Here is a 21,188-nt window from a genome sequence, read left to right on the forward strand (position 1 = left end):
TCACCCGGTCAGATAAGTTTGTAGGCCTATACCATTACTTCAGTATTTTTTGACAAAAAATATGTATATAATATATGTATTGCAATTTTTTATAGGTGAAATGCGTAATTCATTGTTTTAACGTCTTGAAAAAAATAGGCGTCTTCTATATATTCTATATCGATCAACTGATAGCTGACTGATAGTTACTTGTATAATGATAGAGTAGGTTACACAAAATAGTTATTAAAAATTGTAAATTATATTTACAATGTCCAGTAAACACTTAAAATATACATTAATTTTTACAGTAAACTTACGTACATTATTAAAAAAGCTTTTAATTATCTAATTATAATTATTCTCTATCTATATAAAGTTTAAGCGGATTTACCAATTTGATAATTAATGCGCTTATAAGGTCTATAATTAATCGTTACTGGATATCAGTATTCTCTACACTAACACATCTGAAAACAAACGCGTCTGACAGTTACAAGTATTTCGCATTTAGTAGGTTGAAAAAGCTGTCTGTTGTCGTTGCCAAAGAAAGTTTAAATTCATTGGCCACTTATAAGGGTTTAAACACGTGAACATTAAACGCGTTTAAGTTTAGTATTTATTCCGCGTTCAGTGACAGCGGTCGAGTGGATTTGCAAAAAGCTTTTACTTTTGGAGTTTCAAGCCGTCGATAAACTAGACTAGCTCGCCTTCGTGCGCAAATGAAATACCTAGTATTTATACGTCTCGAGCGAAACCTAGTGTTGAAACCTGTTGTGTGATATACGCCTCACCACTACATTTGACTATTCGATATTACACAAAACGTACTCTGTGGCCGGGGATTACCGGCGTCTACCGTTGCTGACGCAGTTTCAGCAGTTTGGTTGTTTATTATTGACTGTTGCTTGTTATGAGTTAAGACATTATATTGGTACATTCGGCCTTTCGGCCGATTTGCCTATCGGTTACTATAAAAAAGTGTGGTGAAAACTGTGTAACGAAGCTATAGTTTACTGATCACTACGGCGGGGAGGCTGTTTTGCAGAATTAAAAATGTCAGTGAATTTAAAAAGTTTTCTTTGTTGGTATTTTCTATTTGTCTAAGATAATTTTTGTGACAATTTGTTCGCAGGAACAAGTTTTGTAAAGTTTGTGGCTATGTTGACGAAGCGTACGATGAAAATCCTGCTATCCATCATGAGGATACTCCAAAACATATGTGTAATTTAATTTTACTAAATTATAATAATAACAAGTAAGTACCTGTGCACTTTCTATACGGTTATAATATTTAAACAGTGGTGAATTATTTGAATTAGTCAAATTTTGAAGTTGACCCTTATCATCTATAAAATCATTGTGTTTAGAAGGTATATTTAAAAAAAAATGTCTCTTAGTTTGCCTCGTTTTACTCAAAAAATAAATTATTTCTTATTTTCAATACTTTTTTATAAGGTCCTACTTCAGTAAAAATAAACATGGGGTAAAAATTTTTGGCCATGCAGAAAGTTTGCCAATGAATACGGCACATGTAAGGAAAGTTGAAAATTGTGATCATCACAAGATTCAAATTGTTGTAAGTATAATTGAAATAAGTACTTTATTTAACGTAGCTATATCCCATTTAGCTTTATTAAAGCCATTTCATTAAAGAAATTCATGTCATCCTGGTCTGCTATCTTTCAATATAATATATTAGTACATACTACATACTGAAATAATATAAAATTAAATGATTATTTAGGTAAAACCACATCAGCAAGTAAAGTTTACATTTGACATAAGTAATGACATGAAAAAAGAGGATCTGTTTATAATTGGTGTTCAACTTGCCCACCCTCAACCACAATTTTTCATGAAAGAAAATCCATACATCTTTGGAGAAGAACCAAATGTCATTGCCAAAAGTAAGTAGTACGAAATTAAATTTTAGGGTATTGAATCAATAGTAATAATTAGATTTATATTATATAATTTCTATAATATCTTTGGACTGTAATTTCAACACAATTTCTATTAGAAAGAATTGGAAATCCTAGATATTATGGTTATACAATAGCTATACACTCAAGATATCTCAACTCGCAGTTATATATATATATTGGTTGTATATTTCATTATAGAAACATCATTGAAGGGAAAAGTGTGTATAATATTTAATGCAGCAGATATCGGACAGTATGAGATGCCAATTATGTTTACACTTTTCCGTCAAAGTGATAATAAGAACCTTATTTTCATCAGAGAAATGGTGAGAACTATACTTTTGTTCATTTTGATATTCATTATGATTTTGATATTTGTCTTGGTTAGTTTACATTAACTAATGAGTCATTTCTTGTGTTGGAATTCATACCAGTCTGCATACCTTCGCTGCAGAGGCCTTATCCATTTTGATTTGCAGGTAGTGTTAGTACAAGAGCACAGTGAAACATACGCTACAATAAAGTATCCATACACAGATGGTATTTTTGAAAAATCCCCGTTTGCTGTCTGTTCCACAAGCCATCCGTAAGTAATTGTTTACTTCAGACCCCTTTGTTCCTTAAAATTAAATAATTTAACATCAATTAGTAAAACAGTTCAATTAGGATTGTTATTTCTTGAGTTCTAATTTAGTTCACTCCCCACAAACCACTTATAAACGAATTGTTTTCTTTGTCACAACTCTGTTCACCAATTGTTATGCATTCTGAATATATTTTGTTATTAATTTGTTAAATATATAATGAAGTGTAAAATGCACAGCCCCGGGTAAAATTTATTATTTGTATTACTCATAAAATATCTCCTTTTTATATTTTTAGATCATGCTCGAATTTCACAGTTCCTAAGTTATTGAAGACTCTCTTGCCCCTCGGACTGGCGGAAAATTCATTAGAGGGCTTGAATTTACCTACTGAGGAACGAGAACAACTCGGGCTATTATTGAATTCAACCAAGTAAGAAGTTTTTCAAGTTATCAATACATAACTAACCAATTGTATATATTAAGTTATGTACTATAAACTATACTGCAATTTTTATTTGAAGTTAACATTTAAATATTAACACCGTTACTTATAACTATAACTGCATAGTTACGGATTTAATATCAAAATAAAATTAGTTTTATCTGTGTTCCTTTAATCTTTTGTTGTTATTCGATATATTCTTTGATAAGTTTAATATAGATATGAGCTGTTTCAAATTAATATCACCTAATTAAAGCGCATGTATTTATAAATAATTTAAAACGATTAGATTATATGCTTTATGCTGTAAGTAAAAATACTATACCACGCTTGGCGAACGTTGAAAATGTCGGGATGATTCAAGGTTGTAAGTTTATAAATGTAATTTTGTTCTGAGAATTTTGAACTTTATTTATATTTAAAACAATTATCCTCGTCTATAAAAAGTATTTGCAATGATCCGTTTACGTAACCGTAAATCTATTGTCTATTCTTAACAAAAAGAAGTTGTATATTAAAAAAAGTATTGTATTAGGCATGTGTTTATGCCCATGGAGGCAGGTAAAGACACCTTTTTTTCTGATTGGCGGATTATTACCCTCCAATAGTTTTTTTGGGACACTCAAATAAATACATAGATGTATAATACGTATGTTTGCTTTGCAATTCATCATGGTTCGTGTTGGATGCTGGGCGATTGGTTGATTTTATATTTAAATTGCCTACGTACTATAAGACGTATTTAGTTAAATAATTAGGGATTTATACCTAACTAATAGGAGTTAACTTATATTATACATTATTGGATGGTATTCTGTTTTAGTCGCGTTAATTCGATCTTAGCGTGATGATAAAGCTTTCCTGAGTGAAAGGATTGCGGTGCCGTCCCTACACCAAGCGAACACGACCAGACAGAGATTGAGAGAAGATCTCTCACTCCTCTGTCATTTGCTCATATACTTTAAATTATAGATTTATTTATTTTTTATTATTAGATACTATTTCCTAATATAATGATATTAACAAAGAATTATTATCTGCATTGGTGTCGTTCAAAAGCTATGCGCACACATTTCGGCGATTCTTTTTGTTTATGTATCGATTTTGTTGACAGAATGATCTTCGATGAGGGCTACACCAAGAGGAATTATGTGGCCTTCTTCCATCATCTCCTGTGGTGGGAAGAAGTGGTTGCGAAGATTAACTTGCGGGTATGTTTTATTAATTAATTTGTTTTTACAACAAACTCCCAAGCGAAATTAGAGTATTATCACTAAATAAATTCAAAGCCCTCGTTAAACGAAAACTAATCAACAAAGCTTTTTATAAATTTGAGGACTACTTAAATGATCCTAATCCTTGGGATTGAATTGCTCCAGTTCAAACAATTTGTATGACAATACCTGGCGATTAAAAAGAGGGGCGGAAAGTTTCTTGCCAGTTCTTCTTACCCGCTCTACGCCCTTGACTTGCGAACTGGTAGTAAATGTAAATTTACGATTAATTTAACTTGACGATTCAAAAGTGTACTTGGTTACCCACTTGAATAAAGATATTTTGCGTTTGAGTTTGAGTACTTAAAAAATGAGTATAAAAACGCGGGTTGAACTTAGTGTCCTGGATATTATAGATATGGTGTGGTTCTCCAGGCACCACATTCTGTTTAAAGCATTTAGTTAATACTGCAGATGTTTTTACATTTATAATAGATAGCAGACACAAATTAAATAAATACAAAATCTAACATTCTCTTATATATGTGTGTAAAAAATAATTTAATAGGCTATCTCGCTCTTACAACTTGATTACTAACATTGATAAGAATAGTGATATATTTTCCAACAATCTTCCAACTTACCGTAGCTTTGTTTATCATGCTCTTAATAAGGTTTAATTCGGTTATAAGGTCTATATATATAACTATATATATATATTTTAGTTTTTGTATTGTTATAACACAAAAATAATGATTCCTATTCTCATGAGAAGAGATATCAAAACGTTAATTGCAGTGAGTGATTTCTGCCAATTAACTTATCCTATTTTTATTTATTTATATTATAGAACTTATATATATATTAAAAACTAAAAAAAACTGTTACGATAGGAAGTCCTGTAGAATACCCAACAAAAATTACTATTTTAAGTTTAGCCAAAGCAAAATAAATAAGAAGTACATACAACAGAAAGGAATAAGTCATAAAGTGTGTAATCTAAAAAGGACAGATTCTCTCAATCGGTCCTTTTTTTCTATTAATATCTAATCTAATCGTGATTTTGGAAAATATCGCGTATTTTAACTCGACATTATCTGTTGTGACACATTCCTTAATAAATATTTAAAACCTTTGTCTTAATCGAGAGACGTTTATAAATAATATTCCTTTTAATTTTAAATAAAAAAATAGTTGCGTGCGTTTAAAATTAAAATCCCTCGCAAGGGAAATGTGAAATATCGTGGCATTTTAATGAATAAATATAAAATATTAAAAGTCTTACACTACTACATACATATTTACAGTGTAAACTCTTTATAACGTCATCCGTTATAAGGAAAAATCTCTATAACGTAAAAATTAGTTACGTTTGTTTGGTTTAACACAAAACCCATACATTAATTTTCTCTTTATAACGCAACAGCCTGTCTCTATACCGAAGAAATATTTTCATATTTAGTCATCAACAACATACTTAAGTGTAATTGTTTTTATAATCAGCTTACAAAACTAAACTTTTGAGGTGCCGAAATTTCTAAGAAAGATATTTGAGGTCATAAACAGCCGTCTCGCTTTTGTTATTGTTAATTCCATTATTACGTGTACTATTCTTAGATTACAATGCCTGTAGGAAATTTTGGTCACAGTTACTAAACGCACCACCGTCACCTATCGTGTATTATCAGTCGTAAACAAACTTTGAAACTGTCAAGATGTAAACGAAAAAGCGTTATGTGTTAAAAATAATTTACCTATTGATATTAAAAAATTAGAAATTATTGTAATTGGTAATTTTTTTTTCTCTGTTACGTCCTTAAAACTCTCTATTACGAAAAAATATGCTCGGTCCCTTGTTTCTGTAAATTCGCTATAAAGAGTTTACACTATATTAAATAATCCTAAAACAAATTCAATCGGCCTTTATTCTTTAAGCTGATCATAGACAATGATTAAAAGGATGATCGTATATACTTATAGATTTCATTTACAGAAATACAACATGTTTGGCGTGAAGCTATTTAAGAAAGATGAGTTCTTTGTACTCGAAGTACCAGGCCTGGCTGAGAAGAGACCCTCTTTGTTGCGAGGTAATTATTGTTTTGTTCTAAATGTTTTGTTTATTTAGGTACTCCCTTTCCTTAATTTCTAATCCGTTGTTAACAAAAGAAAACCTCCGCTAACGCTGTAATGGGTAAACAAAAATTTATTGCCACCAATTTGTAAAGAAAATTAAGTACCATGCCAAATTTAAGGTATTGTTTCATATTACCTACCTGTTATATTCTCGTATTTCTTTGAGATTTGATCATGTGTAAATGGTTTAATTTTTTTTGAAGTACAGTAAAAAAGAAAATGGAGACACATCGTGTATGACCACGACTCGAGTACAGTACTTTATAGCACAATAATTTAAGTAAATGGTTGTTTTATATAAATATTATTTTTGTTAAATTAATATGTAAGTAATATTAAATCCGTTAAAGAATTGTGTTCGTGACTTAGGTGTAAGGTTAGACTATAAACTGACATATAATCAACATAGACACAGTAGTTGACAAAGCCTATAAGCAGATTGGTTTTGTAAGACGAGTCAGTGAACATTTTCATGATGCTAACTGTATCTAATATAGTCTAAGAAGAAGTTCTTGAATATGGTTGCTCGGTTTGGTCACCGTACACAAAGAGAAAATTTAAAAGATTCCAAATGACTTAATAAAAATTATCTCCTATAATATCAACAATAAGTTTTATACCTATAAAGACGCGTGTGAATATATATATTGATACTTTCGACCAGTGTTTTCCCAACGTGGGGCAATTAGATTGATAAGGGGTTATCGAAATCAGCTGGACATAACATAACGTGGATACTTGAGACTGAAGCTAACCAAATTGGAACCCAATAGAAAATCTCTGTGCAGCAAGCATCAAGCGCAAGGATCTCACTAAATTAATATAGAAACATCTTTATTAAAATTATTTGGAAATTGGATTCCACTTTTTCACTATGTTTTGAAAATTCGCTTATTGTTTCGTGATTTCTTCGTAAAACCTGAAAACCTAATATATAACCTAATATATAAATTATGTATTGTTACATAGGGGAGGGCATAAGAAGTTTAGGTTGGCTAAGATGGGGCAAAAAAAGGTTGGAAAACAATACAATATAATTAGTATTTTTAATTAATTAGTTATATCTAACAGTAAAGATATAATAATGATATGGAATAAAATAAATAAATAAAAAATAATGCTACTACATCTCAAATAAAATGAATTGCAGCTCACTTCTAGAAAAATGCACTTTTGTGTTCCTGCCTACCGGACAGGTAATTACAGTAGACGTGCTTTGTTTGACGTTCCTCCCATCAGCACCAACTCTGCAACAACTCACTATTGTATCAAGCAGCCCGGACATACAACGACCGCTAGCCTTGACAATCGCAGAATATGCTTAAAAGGAGTATTAAGAATATCCATAGCGCTAAATAACCTGCATCATGAGCACACCTCACATACACACCCTAACTTCCACACCATCACACAACACAGCTGAATTAGGAATTACTTAGTTAAATGTATTTAATATTATTTTCCTTTCGTAAATGTTTTCAGTTTTGTATATAGCATTACCATTCTTGGCTATAACATTTGTGTAATTGTTTTTTGTTATATAATTTATGTTAGCTGTAGGATTACGAAATAAATAAATAGTTGTTTATACCGTCCGTCACATAATTATAGTGGAGTTAAAGTAGGTGTTAAAAGTTTAGAATTAATAAAATATTTTTTTAGAAACATCCTAAGCCATCGTTTGAGTTGAGCCGAATTAGGGACAGAGTAACCAGAATTTACCTCTTATTTGTGATTATTTAAAAAAGCATAGTACAGTGAAATAAGTTCGAATCTCAAAATGTTTTTTTGCCTAAAAAAAATGTTCGCTCTTAGTACGGCTTTAAGTGTGTATATTTCTTTGATAAACTTAATTGTCTTTAGGTGATCGAGTGTACGTCCGTTCACAAGTCGCGCCAGACTATGTTTTTGAGGGCAAAATTAAAAATATCGATGAAAATACGGTTTTGCTCTCTGCACTGGACTCAAGGTGAGAATGTGTGTTGTATTTATATATACAGTCAAAACCGGTTATAACGACTTTGAAGGGACCGTATATTTGCCGACGTTATATCCGATAGTCGTTATAAGCAATGTCATATATTATATATACACAAGTATAGTTAATATGTATGTACACTATCTACAAGTTATATTATCATACTTATCTATCTAGAATAGGTAGGTATGGGTTATAATATGGTATGTTAATATTATAATATGTAAACGAGTCAAAAAAGAAACAAAAATATTTATTACGAAATAATTAGGTACAAAAGTAATCAATCATTTTGGTCCAGTCTCAAATATTTTTTGCATTTTACGTTTCATACTCCTCAAGGTATGAATATCACCAGTATCAAACTGTTCGTTAAAGGCAACAAATTTTTGCAAAATTGTTACAGCGTTAAGAACCTCGAAAATCGTTGTTGGCTGAAACTGTTCGTTGGGAGAAAGTGCGTAGGTAATAATATGGCTAAATATTCATTCAATGCCTTTAAATAAGATTTAAAATCTTTTGTATTGTTTTGTTTTGCTGAGACAAGAAGCGGTTGGTCGTTATAGCCGATGAATATCGATAAAATTTCGTCGTTGTAAGCGATATGTCGCTGTATCCGATGTTGTTATAAGCGGTTTGTTTACTGAATAGTTTACTAGGGATTCGGACGGGACCATACAATCTGGTTGTAATAACCGATAGGTCGTTGTAAACGATGTCGTTATAAACGGTTTTGACTGTAATTCTTTACCAATCGATATCAGACGAGCTCAGTCTTTAAATTTATTTAAAAATCTTCTTTTTGATCATTTTTTTCCGCCTCGTAATTAGCTACTACTTATTTATATTAATTGTGAATTAACCTTTGGATTGGCTTTTACATTTTTGTTTATACATATTATTATTTTTTCTTTAGATTTTATTTTATTTTAGTTATAGTTACATGTTATTTTGAGTTTTTTTTGTTAATTAATTATGCACTTATTGTACTTTACCCTCTTATCTGTAGGTATTTCTTATTTTATTGGTCCATATTAGGGTTGCCTGTAAGAAATCCCCTGTTAGCGCCGTTGCCTAATAACTTATGTAACCTGTTTTTTTATATGTATGTATTTGTATATTATAGTAACGAAGTGTAAATAAATTTAAATAAATAATTCAATTAAAACACAAAATATTTTCTAATAAAGAAGTGTGTATATATAGCGAAATATATAACATAATAGCTGACCCGGTGAACGTTCTTTTGCCATGTATATAATTTCTAGGAAATTTTTTTTAGTTCAATAAAAATAACTATCTACTATAATAAAAAAAGGGTTTGATCGTAGAGGGGTGAAAATTAACGGTTGTAAGTATTTTATGCTGTATCATTTAAAAAAATAGGATTGGACCACTTTTAGAGCAAGTCCCACACTGTGTGCGGAAATGCATTCCCCTCATTAAATAAAGAAGGGATCCAATTTAAATCGGTTTATAATCGAATACTTATGGAATACAAATACACTAAACAATCGATGGATATAGATAATAGAATTTTGTCTGTGTCTAGAAGATCGCCAGGTTGCCCTTATTTAAATTTATACATCTTGTAATATTGTTATGTCTAAATATTGTATTGTATATATATCTTTATATACTATCATATTGTTAATACCGGATTCGCAGATAAACACTGGATATTTTTGTCATTACAGACTTGATAATTAAATTAAATTTATTGCTTGTACAATTTAGTTCGCTTTATAAATCGAAATCCAATTATGGCAATTGAACTTTCTAGAAATAACGCAAAACCTATGATTAATACGAGAACGAAACAATTTATTATTCAGGTTTGCGGCGCCGCTGTTAAATCGATAAAGTCAAAGTCATTTTTGTTGCATGTAAAGTTATAACTAATATTATACTTTCTCGTAATGCTGTTTTCAGATTGAGATTGAAATCGGATTGATTGTAGAGCTTTAGTTTTTGAGGTATAATTAAAACGCGTTTTTTTACGAAAAATCAAGAAAACCGTTAGAAAAACCAATACTTCTTTAAAAATATCTTTTGTAAGATTTTTTGCAAGGCTAGTTCTCGAGGTCTGTTTCTAATGCTCCAACAATGGCCTTCATGTGAGAATTCCAGTGACCCTGGTAACGTTTCCCCCGTATTCAACGAAGAGCGGTTCGAATCGTCGACGACCAATCCCTCTCCGAGCGGCTTGATCCTTTGGCGTTGCGTAGAGATGTGGGGTCACTATGCATCTTCTACCGCATTTACCATGAAGAGTGTTCAGAGGAGTTGTTCGGAGTAATACCTGCAGCTGAGTTCCATCATCGGACGTCGAGGTGATACGGGTGGAATTTCGTACTCTGCCTCGACGTCCGCCGTTCCACAATCGAGCGTTTTTAAGGCAATTTTTGCCGCGCAACACCACTATGTGGAACCAGCTACCCACTGAAGTATTTCCGAACCAATTCCACTTAGGGTCTTTCAAGAAAAGAGGACCAATTCTTAAAAGGCCAGCATAGCAGTTGCGAGCCCTCTGGCATTGAGAGTGTCCATGGGCGCCGGTATCACTAAACATCAGATGAGCGTCCTGCCGGATTGCTGAATCTTCTTATTTGAAGACCATCAAGAATTCCGGCGTTTAGTTTCTCTGTGCTCAAATTATGGAACTTTACAGAGATGTATTTAAATCAATAAACATCCTTGTGCCCAATTCCAGCTTTCACAATTTGTTAGTTTGATATGTAAAGCTGGCAGTATTATGCAAACCTGGTCAACGGGTTCATTTATTTCATTCAGTTGTGAACATCAGAACAAAAAACAAAGTAGTTATCTTCAGTAAAGATTTAAAGCAAGTTTTTCGTCTGTTACGAAATTATTCTGAGGTTAAAAGATTTGTTTGCTGATTGAAAAGCTAGGTTTCCGTTTTTTTAGTAACGAAGGTCCAAGCTCCTTGACATTGAGGTCTACCTATTAAAGAGCTGGAGCTTAGAAACAATATCTGGGTCTGGGGCTCAGTATAAAATAACTTGTTCTTTTTACATCACTTGACGAAGAGCTTTTCTTTCTAAATCGTGATCTATTTGTTTAGATGAAGGACTTTTGAGTACTAGCTCTTCGCCAGAGTACAGGACTGGTGGAGTTACAGATAACAATTTAGTTAGTTAAAACCATTTCGGCAGGTCTATAATTTTTGAATGTGAACCACAGATGTTAAAAAAGTAGGGATCGTTTTTACGTTATATAGTTATTTCTCGTAGACAATGTTAAAAAAATCTTTAAAAAAAAACAGGTCGGTTGATTTGAAGTTGAACTGTGCCTAGTAACAGTCACACTGAAATATGTCTGATAGCTATATCTCAATAACTAGAGCTGCTGTAGAAAACATTAGGCCATACTTATAATCAGCGACCAAATTAGTAAACAACAGATCAATTATGTTATGAAAACCTTTGTATTACAGATATTACGAACGAATTATATTTACGAAAAAGAGATAGGTATAGGGGAGTTAAAATTTAAGACAAAATAACTGCGCTTGTCGCTTTGTGATTGGTCAAACAGAATCGCTGTTGTCCAATCACAATACAGCGAAAGCACAGCCGTCCTTTGTTTCAAATTCTAACGTTGGTAATCGTTAATGATTTTTCAGCTTTTTGGTGCTCTACCACCCCGAAGCATTATTCGACGTCCGATTCATAATGTCGCGTGTGCCAAAAGAGCGGATGCATGAAGCCGTCCACAAACTCTTTACGAGTAAACAAGAAACAAGAGTATTTCCCCAACTGAATCCGAAGCAGGTGCCTCTTCAGAGGATCACAAGGTATAATGAGACCTATTCTCGTAGCTTTTATTTAATAATTCTTTATTTTATCACGTGGATTTAAATTGCCTATTTATATAAGTGGTGGGGTGGGGGGGTTATTCCCCTCTTAATAAAAAAAATGAAATTTCGTTCTGGGAACACCTGTAAAAAATTGTAAATACGCGTTTCAGTTTACCAAGAGTATTATATACACAAATAATAGATTAATGTTTAATATAATAATTAAATTTTTTAGAGAACAGATGATACATGAAATCATATTACAGATTCCATAACGACAAAATAGCTAGCAACCCAGAACAGCGAGCTGCCGTTGCACACATAGTGTCAGGGACCCATGGCCTCGCCCCGTACATTGTCTATGGCCCGCCCGGAACTGGAAAGACTATGACCATTGTTGAAGCGATTATTCAGGTACATAAAATTGGTGTTTTTTCTTAGTTAGTTTTTTTTTTAATTTGTACTAATAATTGCTTATAATAATAATTTTTATGGAATAAAGTGTCTACTTTTTAATTTTGCTTTTAATTATTATTTAATGTAACAAAAGCCATGGTTTAAGTAAATATAATAAATTAAACATATATTTTTAATAAAATAAAGTAAATGAATAAATCAGTGGCTGTTTTAAGTCTGGGCCTCAAATTTCTGTATCTGTTTCATGATCTTATGTTAATCTAATAGGCAAATAGGTGATCAGCCTCAAGTGCTTGACACTGTCGACTTTTTGGGTCTAAGGAAAGCCGGTTTCCTCACGATGTTTTCCTTCACCGTTCGAGCGAATGTTATGAGCACATAACATTGCCATTAACATGAGCCGAGGATCGAACCTACGATCTCAGGGATGAGAGTCGCACGCTGAAGCTACTAGGCCAACACTGCTCTCTAATTTTTTTTAAATATTTGGCTAAAATTGTTCTATTTTAACTCCAGCTTGTGGTCCGAAACCAAAGGAATCGGGTGTTGGTTTGCACGGACTCAAACATGGCGGCGGATCACATCGCTTTGATGCTTCTTCAGTATAATAAGCAACTCAACATTACAAATTTTCTATTCCGAGCTAACTCGCAGTGCCGTGAATGGTATGTCGCTAGTGCCATCGATTTATCAGACCGACGTAATAGCTTATTGCTCTTATTTTAGAGAGTAATAGTCAAATGTTAACATTTGAAAACATTTGATAATGAGGTCCGATAAGTGTGTGGCACTATTAACTATCAATTCGTACATATTTTTAACAATTGCTTAACTTTCACTTAAAGCTTGATTAGTTAATATATAATGCCTATGCTTTCTTAGATTTTTTTTACTAGTAACACTTTTTATCCAAACATTATCATGGATCCACCTAAGCTTTTAAGAGCAAAATATCTTGTATGTTAACTGTATAGAATTAAAAAGAATATAATTTAATTAACTATGTTTTATAATGTTATAAAACATATATATATATATATATATATTACGCTGATGTACTTATAAACTCACCAAGATAGAAAAAAAATGATTTGAAAAGGTTTTTTTATTGAGTCGAGAGGTATCGAGTGAAACAATTTTAAAATAATTGAAAGCAGTATTTTTATAGAACTCTTATTGGAATATTCTAACATACAGTAAACGCCCTTATAACACGATAGTCTTATAACGCATTTGTGTATTACGCGATTTATGTCTCGTATAACACGGGGATTTCACATATTTCTGTACTGTGACATTTATAATGATCCGTACGCACTTATTTCGTTCATAACATTTTTTTATTAATTTTCACTTTAAATCCCCTATAACGAGATCAGTTAAATGTGAATCATTTGTACATAACGCGTTATATGAGGTCATGCGCACGTAATGCAACTTCCTGCAACGCGTTTCCCATAACGCGGAACTAATGTACCGTGTTATAGGAGGGATTACTGTTGATTGAATTAATATTGTCGTATATGTTTAATAGGACGACGATGTCGCCAGAATTAGCATCAGTGTCGAATGGTATTAGCTTCGAGACGTTTTATTCTGTTGGCAACGCCCAAGTGGCTACGTACAGGATATTAGTGACCACGCTGTTACATGCTGCTAAATATGCATCGTAAGTATAAATGCAAGTTTAAATTTGTGTTAAGTTCGGTGGCGGTTTTTGTATGGATATGTTCAAATATATTATGTTAAATGAAACAATTTGTTCGAAGCTGGGTAACAACTGGCTTTAAGTGTTGTAATATGAGCTAAAACAAACAAAATTCGGCGTAGTGGGGTTGCGACGCTGGATTAATAAAAAACTAACTTGCATTATTGAAGAGGTCGTAAATCTTTTTTTTTTTTAAATATTAATCTTACAATCAGTCTTTGCGACTACGTGACTTACACTAAATGACTTATGTTATTGGATATTGTCGGAAACGAGAATGTTAAATTACAATTGATGGGTGTGGTAAAAAATAAAGGACTCAATATTCAAGTGTGTGATTGTGATTAAAAAAACAGTTTGACAGAATCTCTAAAATGTTAAAGGCTCGTGTGGACTAATACATTTTGTGATACATTGCAGACTGCGCAGCCAGGCAAGTCAAAAACTCCAAATGACCCATCTGTTTGTGGATGAAGCAGCTCAAGCGTGTGAACCAGCGGTGTTGGTCCCCATCACAGGGCTTTTATCTCCAAATGGGAAGCTCATTCTGGCTGGGGACCCTCAACAGTTGGGACCCGTTTGCATTTCCATGCAGGCGAAGGAAAGAGGTTTAGGTGAGGTCTTGTACTTCTTTAGTTTAATAGGAAAACGACTTTGAAATGCTTCAATAAAAAAAAATTAGGTAACTTAAAGTAAAATTACGAATATCAAAAATATTAAATTTCTCTAAGTTACATTTACAGTTCTAAACGTATTCTAATTCAGTTAAATTATTAATTGATTGTTAAATGAGAGTAATGACGGTCTACCGGAGAGGTAATCTGTGCAGGTATGCCTGCGCAGGTTAACTCTGAAAGAATCGATTTTCGATCTTGCGCCGGTCGCCTGTGCAGGTTCAAAAACCAGCACAGGTCTATTCCCACACACATTCCGGTCTACCTGCGCAGGCATACCTGCACAGGTGGACCTCTCCGGTAGACCGTAGTGTGTATGGCCTACATAATACGTTCCAGGCACATCGTTGTTGGAGCGTCTACGCTCGACGTACACGAACATATACGAATCAAACCCGGACTACATGACAATGCTTGTGCAGAACTTCCGCTCCGACCCTGATATATTGGCCATACCCAATGAATTATTCTATCGAAATAATCTAAAGGTAAAAAAAGACTTTAGGAAACAAACGAAAACATTTTTAATACAGTTGCTCAAAGTTGCGTATTGCAGGGTCTAATAGCGTTCGGGGTGTGTGGTGTTTATACTCGAGCTTTTTCTTTACCTTTTCCGAACTCGTGCTTTCTCTTTCCCAACTGTCAAAATAATGTCTACATATTTAAAAGCAAAAAACAACCACGAAGTTTTTACTAAAAAAATTCATAGAAGTTTTTATGATTCATGCAAATACATATTTCTAAAAAGAAGCTACTAATTTGTTTCAATATCAGATTTGATGATTTGATTCAATGAGTTAGGTTAGGTTTTAGTTCATTTCATCTCATTACATTTCATTTTCATTTCATATCAATAAAAAAATTCTACTAAAGAATTGCCTTCCCAGAATGGGTGAAGAAAACAAAAAAATCTCTGCTTATATACTATTACGGTTGGCGCAATTTTCCAAAAGTGTTTTTTTTTTAAGGCTCTGGCAAGATTTGTGCATTAGCCAGCGTCAAGTATAGGATTTCTTCTAATTCGTGCTTGTTTTTAGAAATTCGACCGTGTCCTACATGTACGGTTTAAGCACTCGCCCGGTACCGCACAGCCCTCCCAAAGGCCGAGAACAAATTTAAATTAAAATAAAACTTGTCCTCGAACCGGGATTCGAACCCGGTACCCCTCACCTAGCTGCCACTCGAGCTCACTTAATAAGGCCGCTAGGCTATGAGGCCCCTAAAATGTTCTAAACTGATTCTTTTTTGGCAACTGTATTAGAACGTGCGGAATTGTCATTGCAACTTGTTCCGACTGTCAAACCGACTATTTGTCGGAACGCTTTACAATAACAGGCTTTCCGCACTCGTAATGACATATACTAATGTCTTACTTATATGTGATTTTGCCTCTGTAACACCTAAAACTGATTACATAACATGTTACAGTCAAAATTTTTTATAACGACATCAAAGGAACAACTCATATTTGGTCGTAAAAACCGATAGTCGTAACAGCTGGTGAATTTGTTATTAATAAGTACATAAAATTCAGCCAGGACCTTTGATTTTGGTCAAAATAACCGGTATGTTGTTCTAAACGATGTCGTCGTAAACGGGTTTGACTGTATTTAAATAATGTAAATTCGCGTTTTTATCAATTTATAGCTAGCCTTGACCATCGCAGAATATGCTTAAAAGGAGTATTAAGAATATCCATAGCGCTAAATCACCTGCATCATGAGCACACCACACATACACACCCTATCTTCCACACCATCACACAACACAGCTGAATTAGGAATTACTTAGATGTATTTAATAATTTATATGATTTTTTTCCTTTCGTAAATGTTATATATGTATATATATCATCAACATCCTTGGCTATATCTTTAGTATATTTGATTTTTATTTATAATTTATGTTAGCTGTAGGATTACGATATAAATAAATATATGTGAAATGTTTCACTGAGAATCTTAAATCTTTTAACATATTAATTGTCTCGTATAACTGACGTATAACATAAATCAATAGCGTTTTAATAAGTATGTATATTTTTTATTATTTTAGGCCCTTGCCCCATTGGACCCGTTGAGCAAAACCAGTATCCTGGGCCTACCTGGCGGAGACAGTGCAGTTGTCTTCCACGCAGTTAACTCTCGAGAACAAAGAATGGGAAATGCGCCCAGGTATTTAAATCGTACAAATATTTATATTTCTCAATTATAATTATCCTATTGACATCTTGTTGATTTTAGGAGATGAAAGTCTGATACATTCATTATGGGTCTTACCTAAGTCATGCCGTCATTACGTCAACAAATTTACTGCAATTTATGAATATTTTTAGAGACGGCTGTCCTTAAAATAATTTTCATTTTAAGGATATTACCATTTAATTGATATAAATAATAAAGAAATCTTGTTTTGCCACAAACTTAAACGTAAAATTATATGCTAAAATTTTGCAGCGGCAACTTAATCAGGCATAACTAAATACATTAATTTTAATTATGTATCCAAATTGATTGATCATTATATCGTCACTGTAGAATGATAACCTCGTATGTCAAAAAACCATTTATTTTTAATTCTAAGGGTCTGTTTCACAATGTATGGATAAAGTACCAAATAGCTATGCAACACATAAATTATTTGGAAGATAAATTGTTCTATTTGACATTCATCGGACTCATAACTTTTGATGGACTTTATGTGACGAATAGCGCTATATGACAGTCGTGAAACGTAACAATAGTGTTTATCCTACAAATAAGTAATAAATAGCTAATTTGGAACTTATGTGGAACTTATCCGTACATTGTGAAACAGACCCTTAGACTTTTATGTCATTTAACTGGTATAATCATGAAGTAACGACTTATTTATGTTATTAATAAATAAGTCCTTTTTACCATCCAAAACTATGGACAAAAATAATAATATTTTAACGAATATTTAATAGTTTAATTTCAAACATGTTTTCGTTCCCTGTAATGTTTGGTTTTAATTTAAGAAATCAAATGAATAGAAATGATATTCTTAAGCATACATATGTAATTTTTAAATATAATTTCCAGCTATTTCAATGAGAGGGAACTGGAAATGTTGAAGCGCTACACACAAGCCTTGCTGGATGACCACAATGTGTTGCCAAAGGACATCGGAGTGATCGCACCATACATTAGACAGGTATTATTTGTTTACACTATCAGGAAGTACTGATTGGGTTTTTTTGTGTTTTCTAGTAGGAAAGAAGGCTGTGTACGAAATAAACGCGGGTGAAACCGCAGGGCAAGTTCAGTTTAATTAAATTGACTAGATTACGCTGATACACGATTTTGTTCCAGAACTGAGCGTTTTTAACCACCCACTGAAGTAATTCCCAATCAATCACTTGAAAAAAGAGCGTACCAATTATTAAAAGGTCGGCAACGCACTCGCGAGCCCTTTGGCATTGAGTGTCCATGGGCGACGGTATCACTAAACATCAGATGAGCCTCCTGCTCATTTGCTCCGTTCTATGAAAAAAAAAAAATTTAATTAAATAAGTTTTAATGATTTTAACAAAATGAAAAAAAAATTGCGCAAACTGGTACTAAAATTGACGTTGCCATTGGAAGTGCACTCTTGTCAACTTAGGATCATCACATCTTGTCTCTTAGGGCAGGAGTGCTTTGATAAATAAATAAATAAAAACTTTCAAAAGAGTAACCAACATAGACGTAGATAGATCATTTACACGTAGAAACATATTTACAGGTGTACAAGATGAAGGGCTGGCTCAACAGTATCAACGTGCCCGACATCGAGGTGGGGACAGTGGAGTCATTCCAGGGGAAAGAGAAGAGGGTAATTCTTGTGTCCACAGTGCGGGCAAACTGTCGTCTACTTGAGTACGATGCCAAATACAGCCTGGGCTTCTTGGTTGATGACAAGGTGGGGTTTTCATCAGTATTGGGCCCAATTTAGTAAAGGAATAGTTTTATCTAAGAAAGATCTATCGAGAATAATATATAGACATTCCTAATTTTCTAGTATAGGAGCGTTCAAGTATTACGTAACGCAATTTGGGGGGAGTCAGTTAAAACGTTACAGTGCGTAACATGGGCGGGAGGGGGGTTATTTAAACAACACGTTACATAACATTTTGTATTTTATTAAACAAACTGGGGGATTAATTGGCAACCCTTTTCGTTTATATTGTACGGGGAATCCATTTATTTAATTGTACGTTACTTTTATTTTTGCTTTCCTAAGTTTACAGAAAAACGTTATGGTGCGTTACATGGGGGGGAGGGAGCTTCTAAAATCTTAAAAAATTGCGTTACGTTATACTTGAACGCTCCCTATCCCATATTCCGCGGGAAGTTTATTGTAGAAATTTTCTCTAAGTACTACAAACAATGATAGTGGTTAGGAATGAGGAATGCAAGTATCGTAAAGACTCTTATTTTGTTAAAAGCGCTCCAATCGATTTAATTAGTTAATTCATTGTATAATTTAGATTCAATACCGATATTTTTTTACTTCCAGCGTTACAACGTGACGTTGACACGAGCTAAAGCAAAGCTCATAATAATCGGAAACCCGACTTGCCTCGTAAGAGACCAAAAGTGGCGAAAGTACATGGACTTCTGTAAAGAGAAGAATTGCTACTACGGCATTGAATCTCAGCAAATTGACAGGTCTACCGCCCTTTTGGTGGAAATCGCGAAGACTCGGTTTGACAAGTGCCGCCTGACTGATGAGCTCAAGAATTAATAGACAGGTAAGGAAGAAGGGTCCAATAAAAAAAAAAATAAAGAAAGCATAAATGATTAATTGAACGACAACAAAATATATCGAGTTGTCAGTTTAATTTTATAGATTTTATGCTCATTAGGGATTTAATACATGTCTAATTATCGAATTACTATATAATATAATCAACCCGAGACATTGTCTCCTACATAAAAATTATTAAGTGTTAGTGTGGTAAGATTTTAGGGAAAAAAATTGATGTTTTAAAAACTTATTACTGTTTGTTTTAACTATTTCAACAAAATATATCGTGTTGAAATTACAGTAGTTAAAAGAATAGGTTTTATGTATTTTATTACACAAGTCCACTTTGAACCATTTCTATTATACAAGTTTTGATATCATTAAATTTTCTTCTTAGATGATAATGCCAATAAATATAAAAATGGCTATTTGAAATCTGAAAAGAAAGTAAAATAATAATGATTAGAAATTTAAATGTATTATAGAGATTCCACAGAAATTAAACTAACATGAAAACTATTTGTGATCTATATTCTTCTAGACTTCTACAAAAAATATTTTGATGGCCTTTTTTCTGAAAATCTATTGCTCACCACTAGCTAGTAAAACTTGCATTTTTATTATTTCCAAATAGCTGAGTTTGTATCTTGTATTCCTAAAATAACAATTACAGTATTGTATTTTCATTTTTATATCTGACTGACATTGATTTAAAAATTTTTTAGTCTAATCACCGATCAGCTCTCTTTATTTCACCCTGTCACAAGGTAATATATTGTGATATTTGTTATAATGGTTTTAAAACCTATAGCATTAGTATATTATGTAGTATTATATTATTTAGAATATAAGAAATACATTATTTTTTATGGACAGCTTTATTGTCATTTGGGAATTTATATTGTGGTTGAACATTAAAGTTGACTTGAATTATTTTATTAAAAAGAAATTACGATTCAAAATGATTTTATGTGTACTTATACCAATTAGTTATATATAAAAATTGTTTTGATTGTTGTTATTCAATTTTGTACTGGTAATTCCAATTTATAAATACTATTTGCCCTTACACCAAATTAATCTTTATTCATTTAAAAGAGCTAAATATCTGTATTCTTTCCTTCTGCTCTGTTTGCCATACTATTTGCTCATTTAATGACTAAAGATTATTTGAGTTTCCACTACATGTTGATGATGAAATTACTATGCTAGTAATCTTTTCTTGTTAAATATCTTGATACATTACCATGGGCCAGTCTATTGATGCTTATTATTAACATTTTAGTTTCATAGTCAACAATTTGGTTTGAAATAATATAACAGGGTTTTTTAGTAATGTAACTGTATTGGTGACCAAATATAAAATTTAATTATTACATTTATTTTATAAAAACTCTTTTACTATATTATTTTTTTTATTTGGTTGTCAACAGAATATGTAATAAGTATTTGGTACTGTGATTTTTAATTAATTGTTGTAAGTAGATATAATTTTTTTTAATAAATGGTTTAAGTATATGATTTTTTTTATTTTGATCACCCACAGCAATCCT

The 21,188-nt window shown here is 32.5% G+C and overlaps 1 protein-coding gene across 2 annotated transcripts; it reads left to right on the forward strand.

Annotated features, from left to right (window-relative positions):
• Positions 1 to 804: 804 nt before the first annotated feature.
• LOC125049872 (RNA helicase Mov10l1-like) lies at positions 805 to 21,153 on the forward strand. 2 transcript variants are annotated; one of them, XM_047649382.1, is made up of 20 exons: positions 805 to 1,037; positions 1,115 to 1,237; positions 1,438 to 1,558; positions 1,727 to 1,889; positions 2,106 to 2,233; positions 2,387 to 2,493; positions 2,790 to 2,924; positions 4,051 to 4,147; positions 6,144 to 6,240; positions 8,150 to 8,255; positions 11,911 to 12,081; positions 12,351 to 12,498; positions 13,018 to 13,166; positions 14,036 to 14,170; positions 14,630 to 14,823; positions 15,223 to 15,371; positions 16,939 to 17,057; positions 17,949 to 18,060; positions 18,631 to 18,807; positions 19,405 to 21,153. In XM_047649382.1, coding segments are annotated over exons 1-20 (2,661 nt in total). In that variant the 5' UTR covers positions 805 to 1,035; the 3' UTR covers positions 19,633 to 21,153. The 2 variants fall into 2 exon arrangements, with proteins under 2 accessions (XP_047505338.1, XP_047505347.1); XM_047649391.1 differs by lacking the exons at positions 805 to 1,037; positions 1,115 to 1,237; positions 1,438 to 1,558 and having other exon boundaries at positions 1,775 to 1,893.
• Positions 21,154 to 21,188: the final 35 nt, after the last annotated feature.

The sequence above is a fragment of the Pieris napi genome, chromosome 1 (assembly GCF_905475465.1).
Source record: "Pieris napi chromosome 1, ilPieNapi1.2, whole genome shotgun sequence".
Taxonomy (NCBI): Eukaryota; Metazoa; Arthropoda; class Insecta; order Lepidoptera; family Pieridae; genus Pieris; species Pieris napi.

Bases quoted from the DNA above. Each gene is read 5' to 3' on its own strand.
- LOC125049872 (XM_047649382.1), top strand. The intron at 1,238-1,437 runs GTAAGTACCTGT...CTTTTTTATAAG, and splicing joins CTAAATTATAATAATAACAA to GTCCTACTTCAGTAAAAATA. The intron at 18,061-18,630 runs GTATTATTTGTT...ACATATTTACAG, and splicing joins TCGCACCATACATTAGACAG to GTGTACAAGATGAAGGGCTG.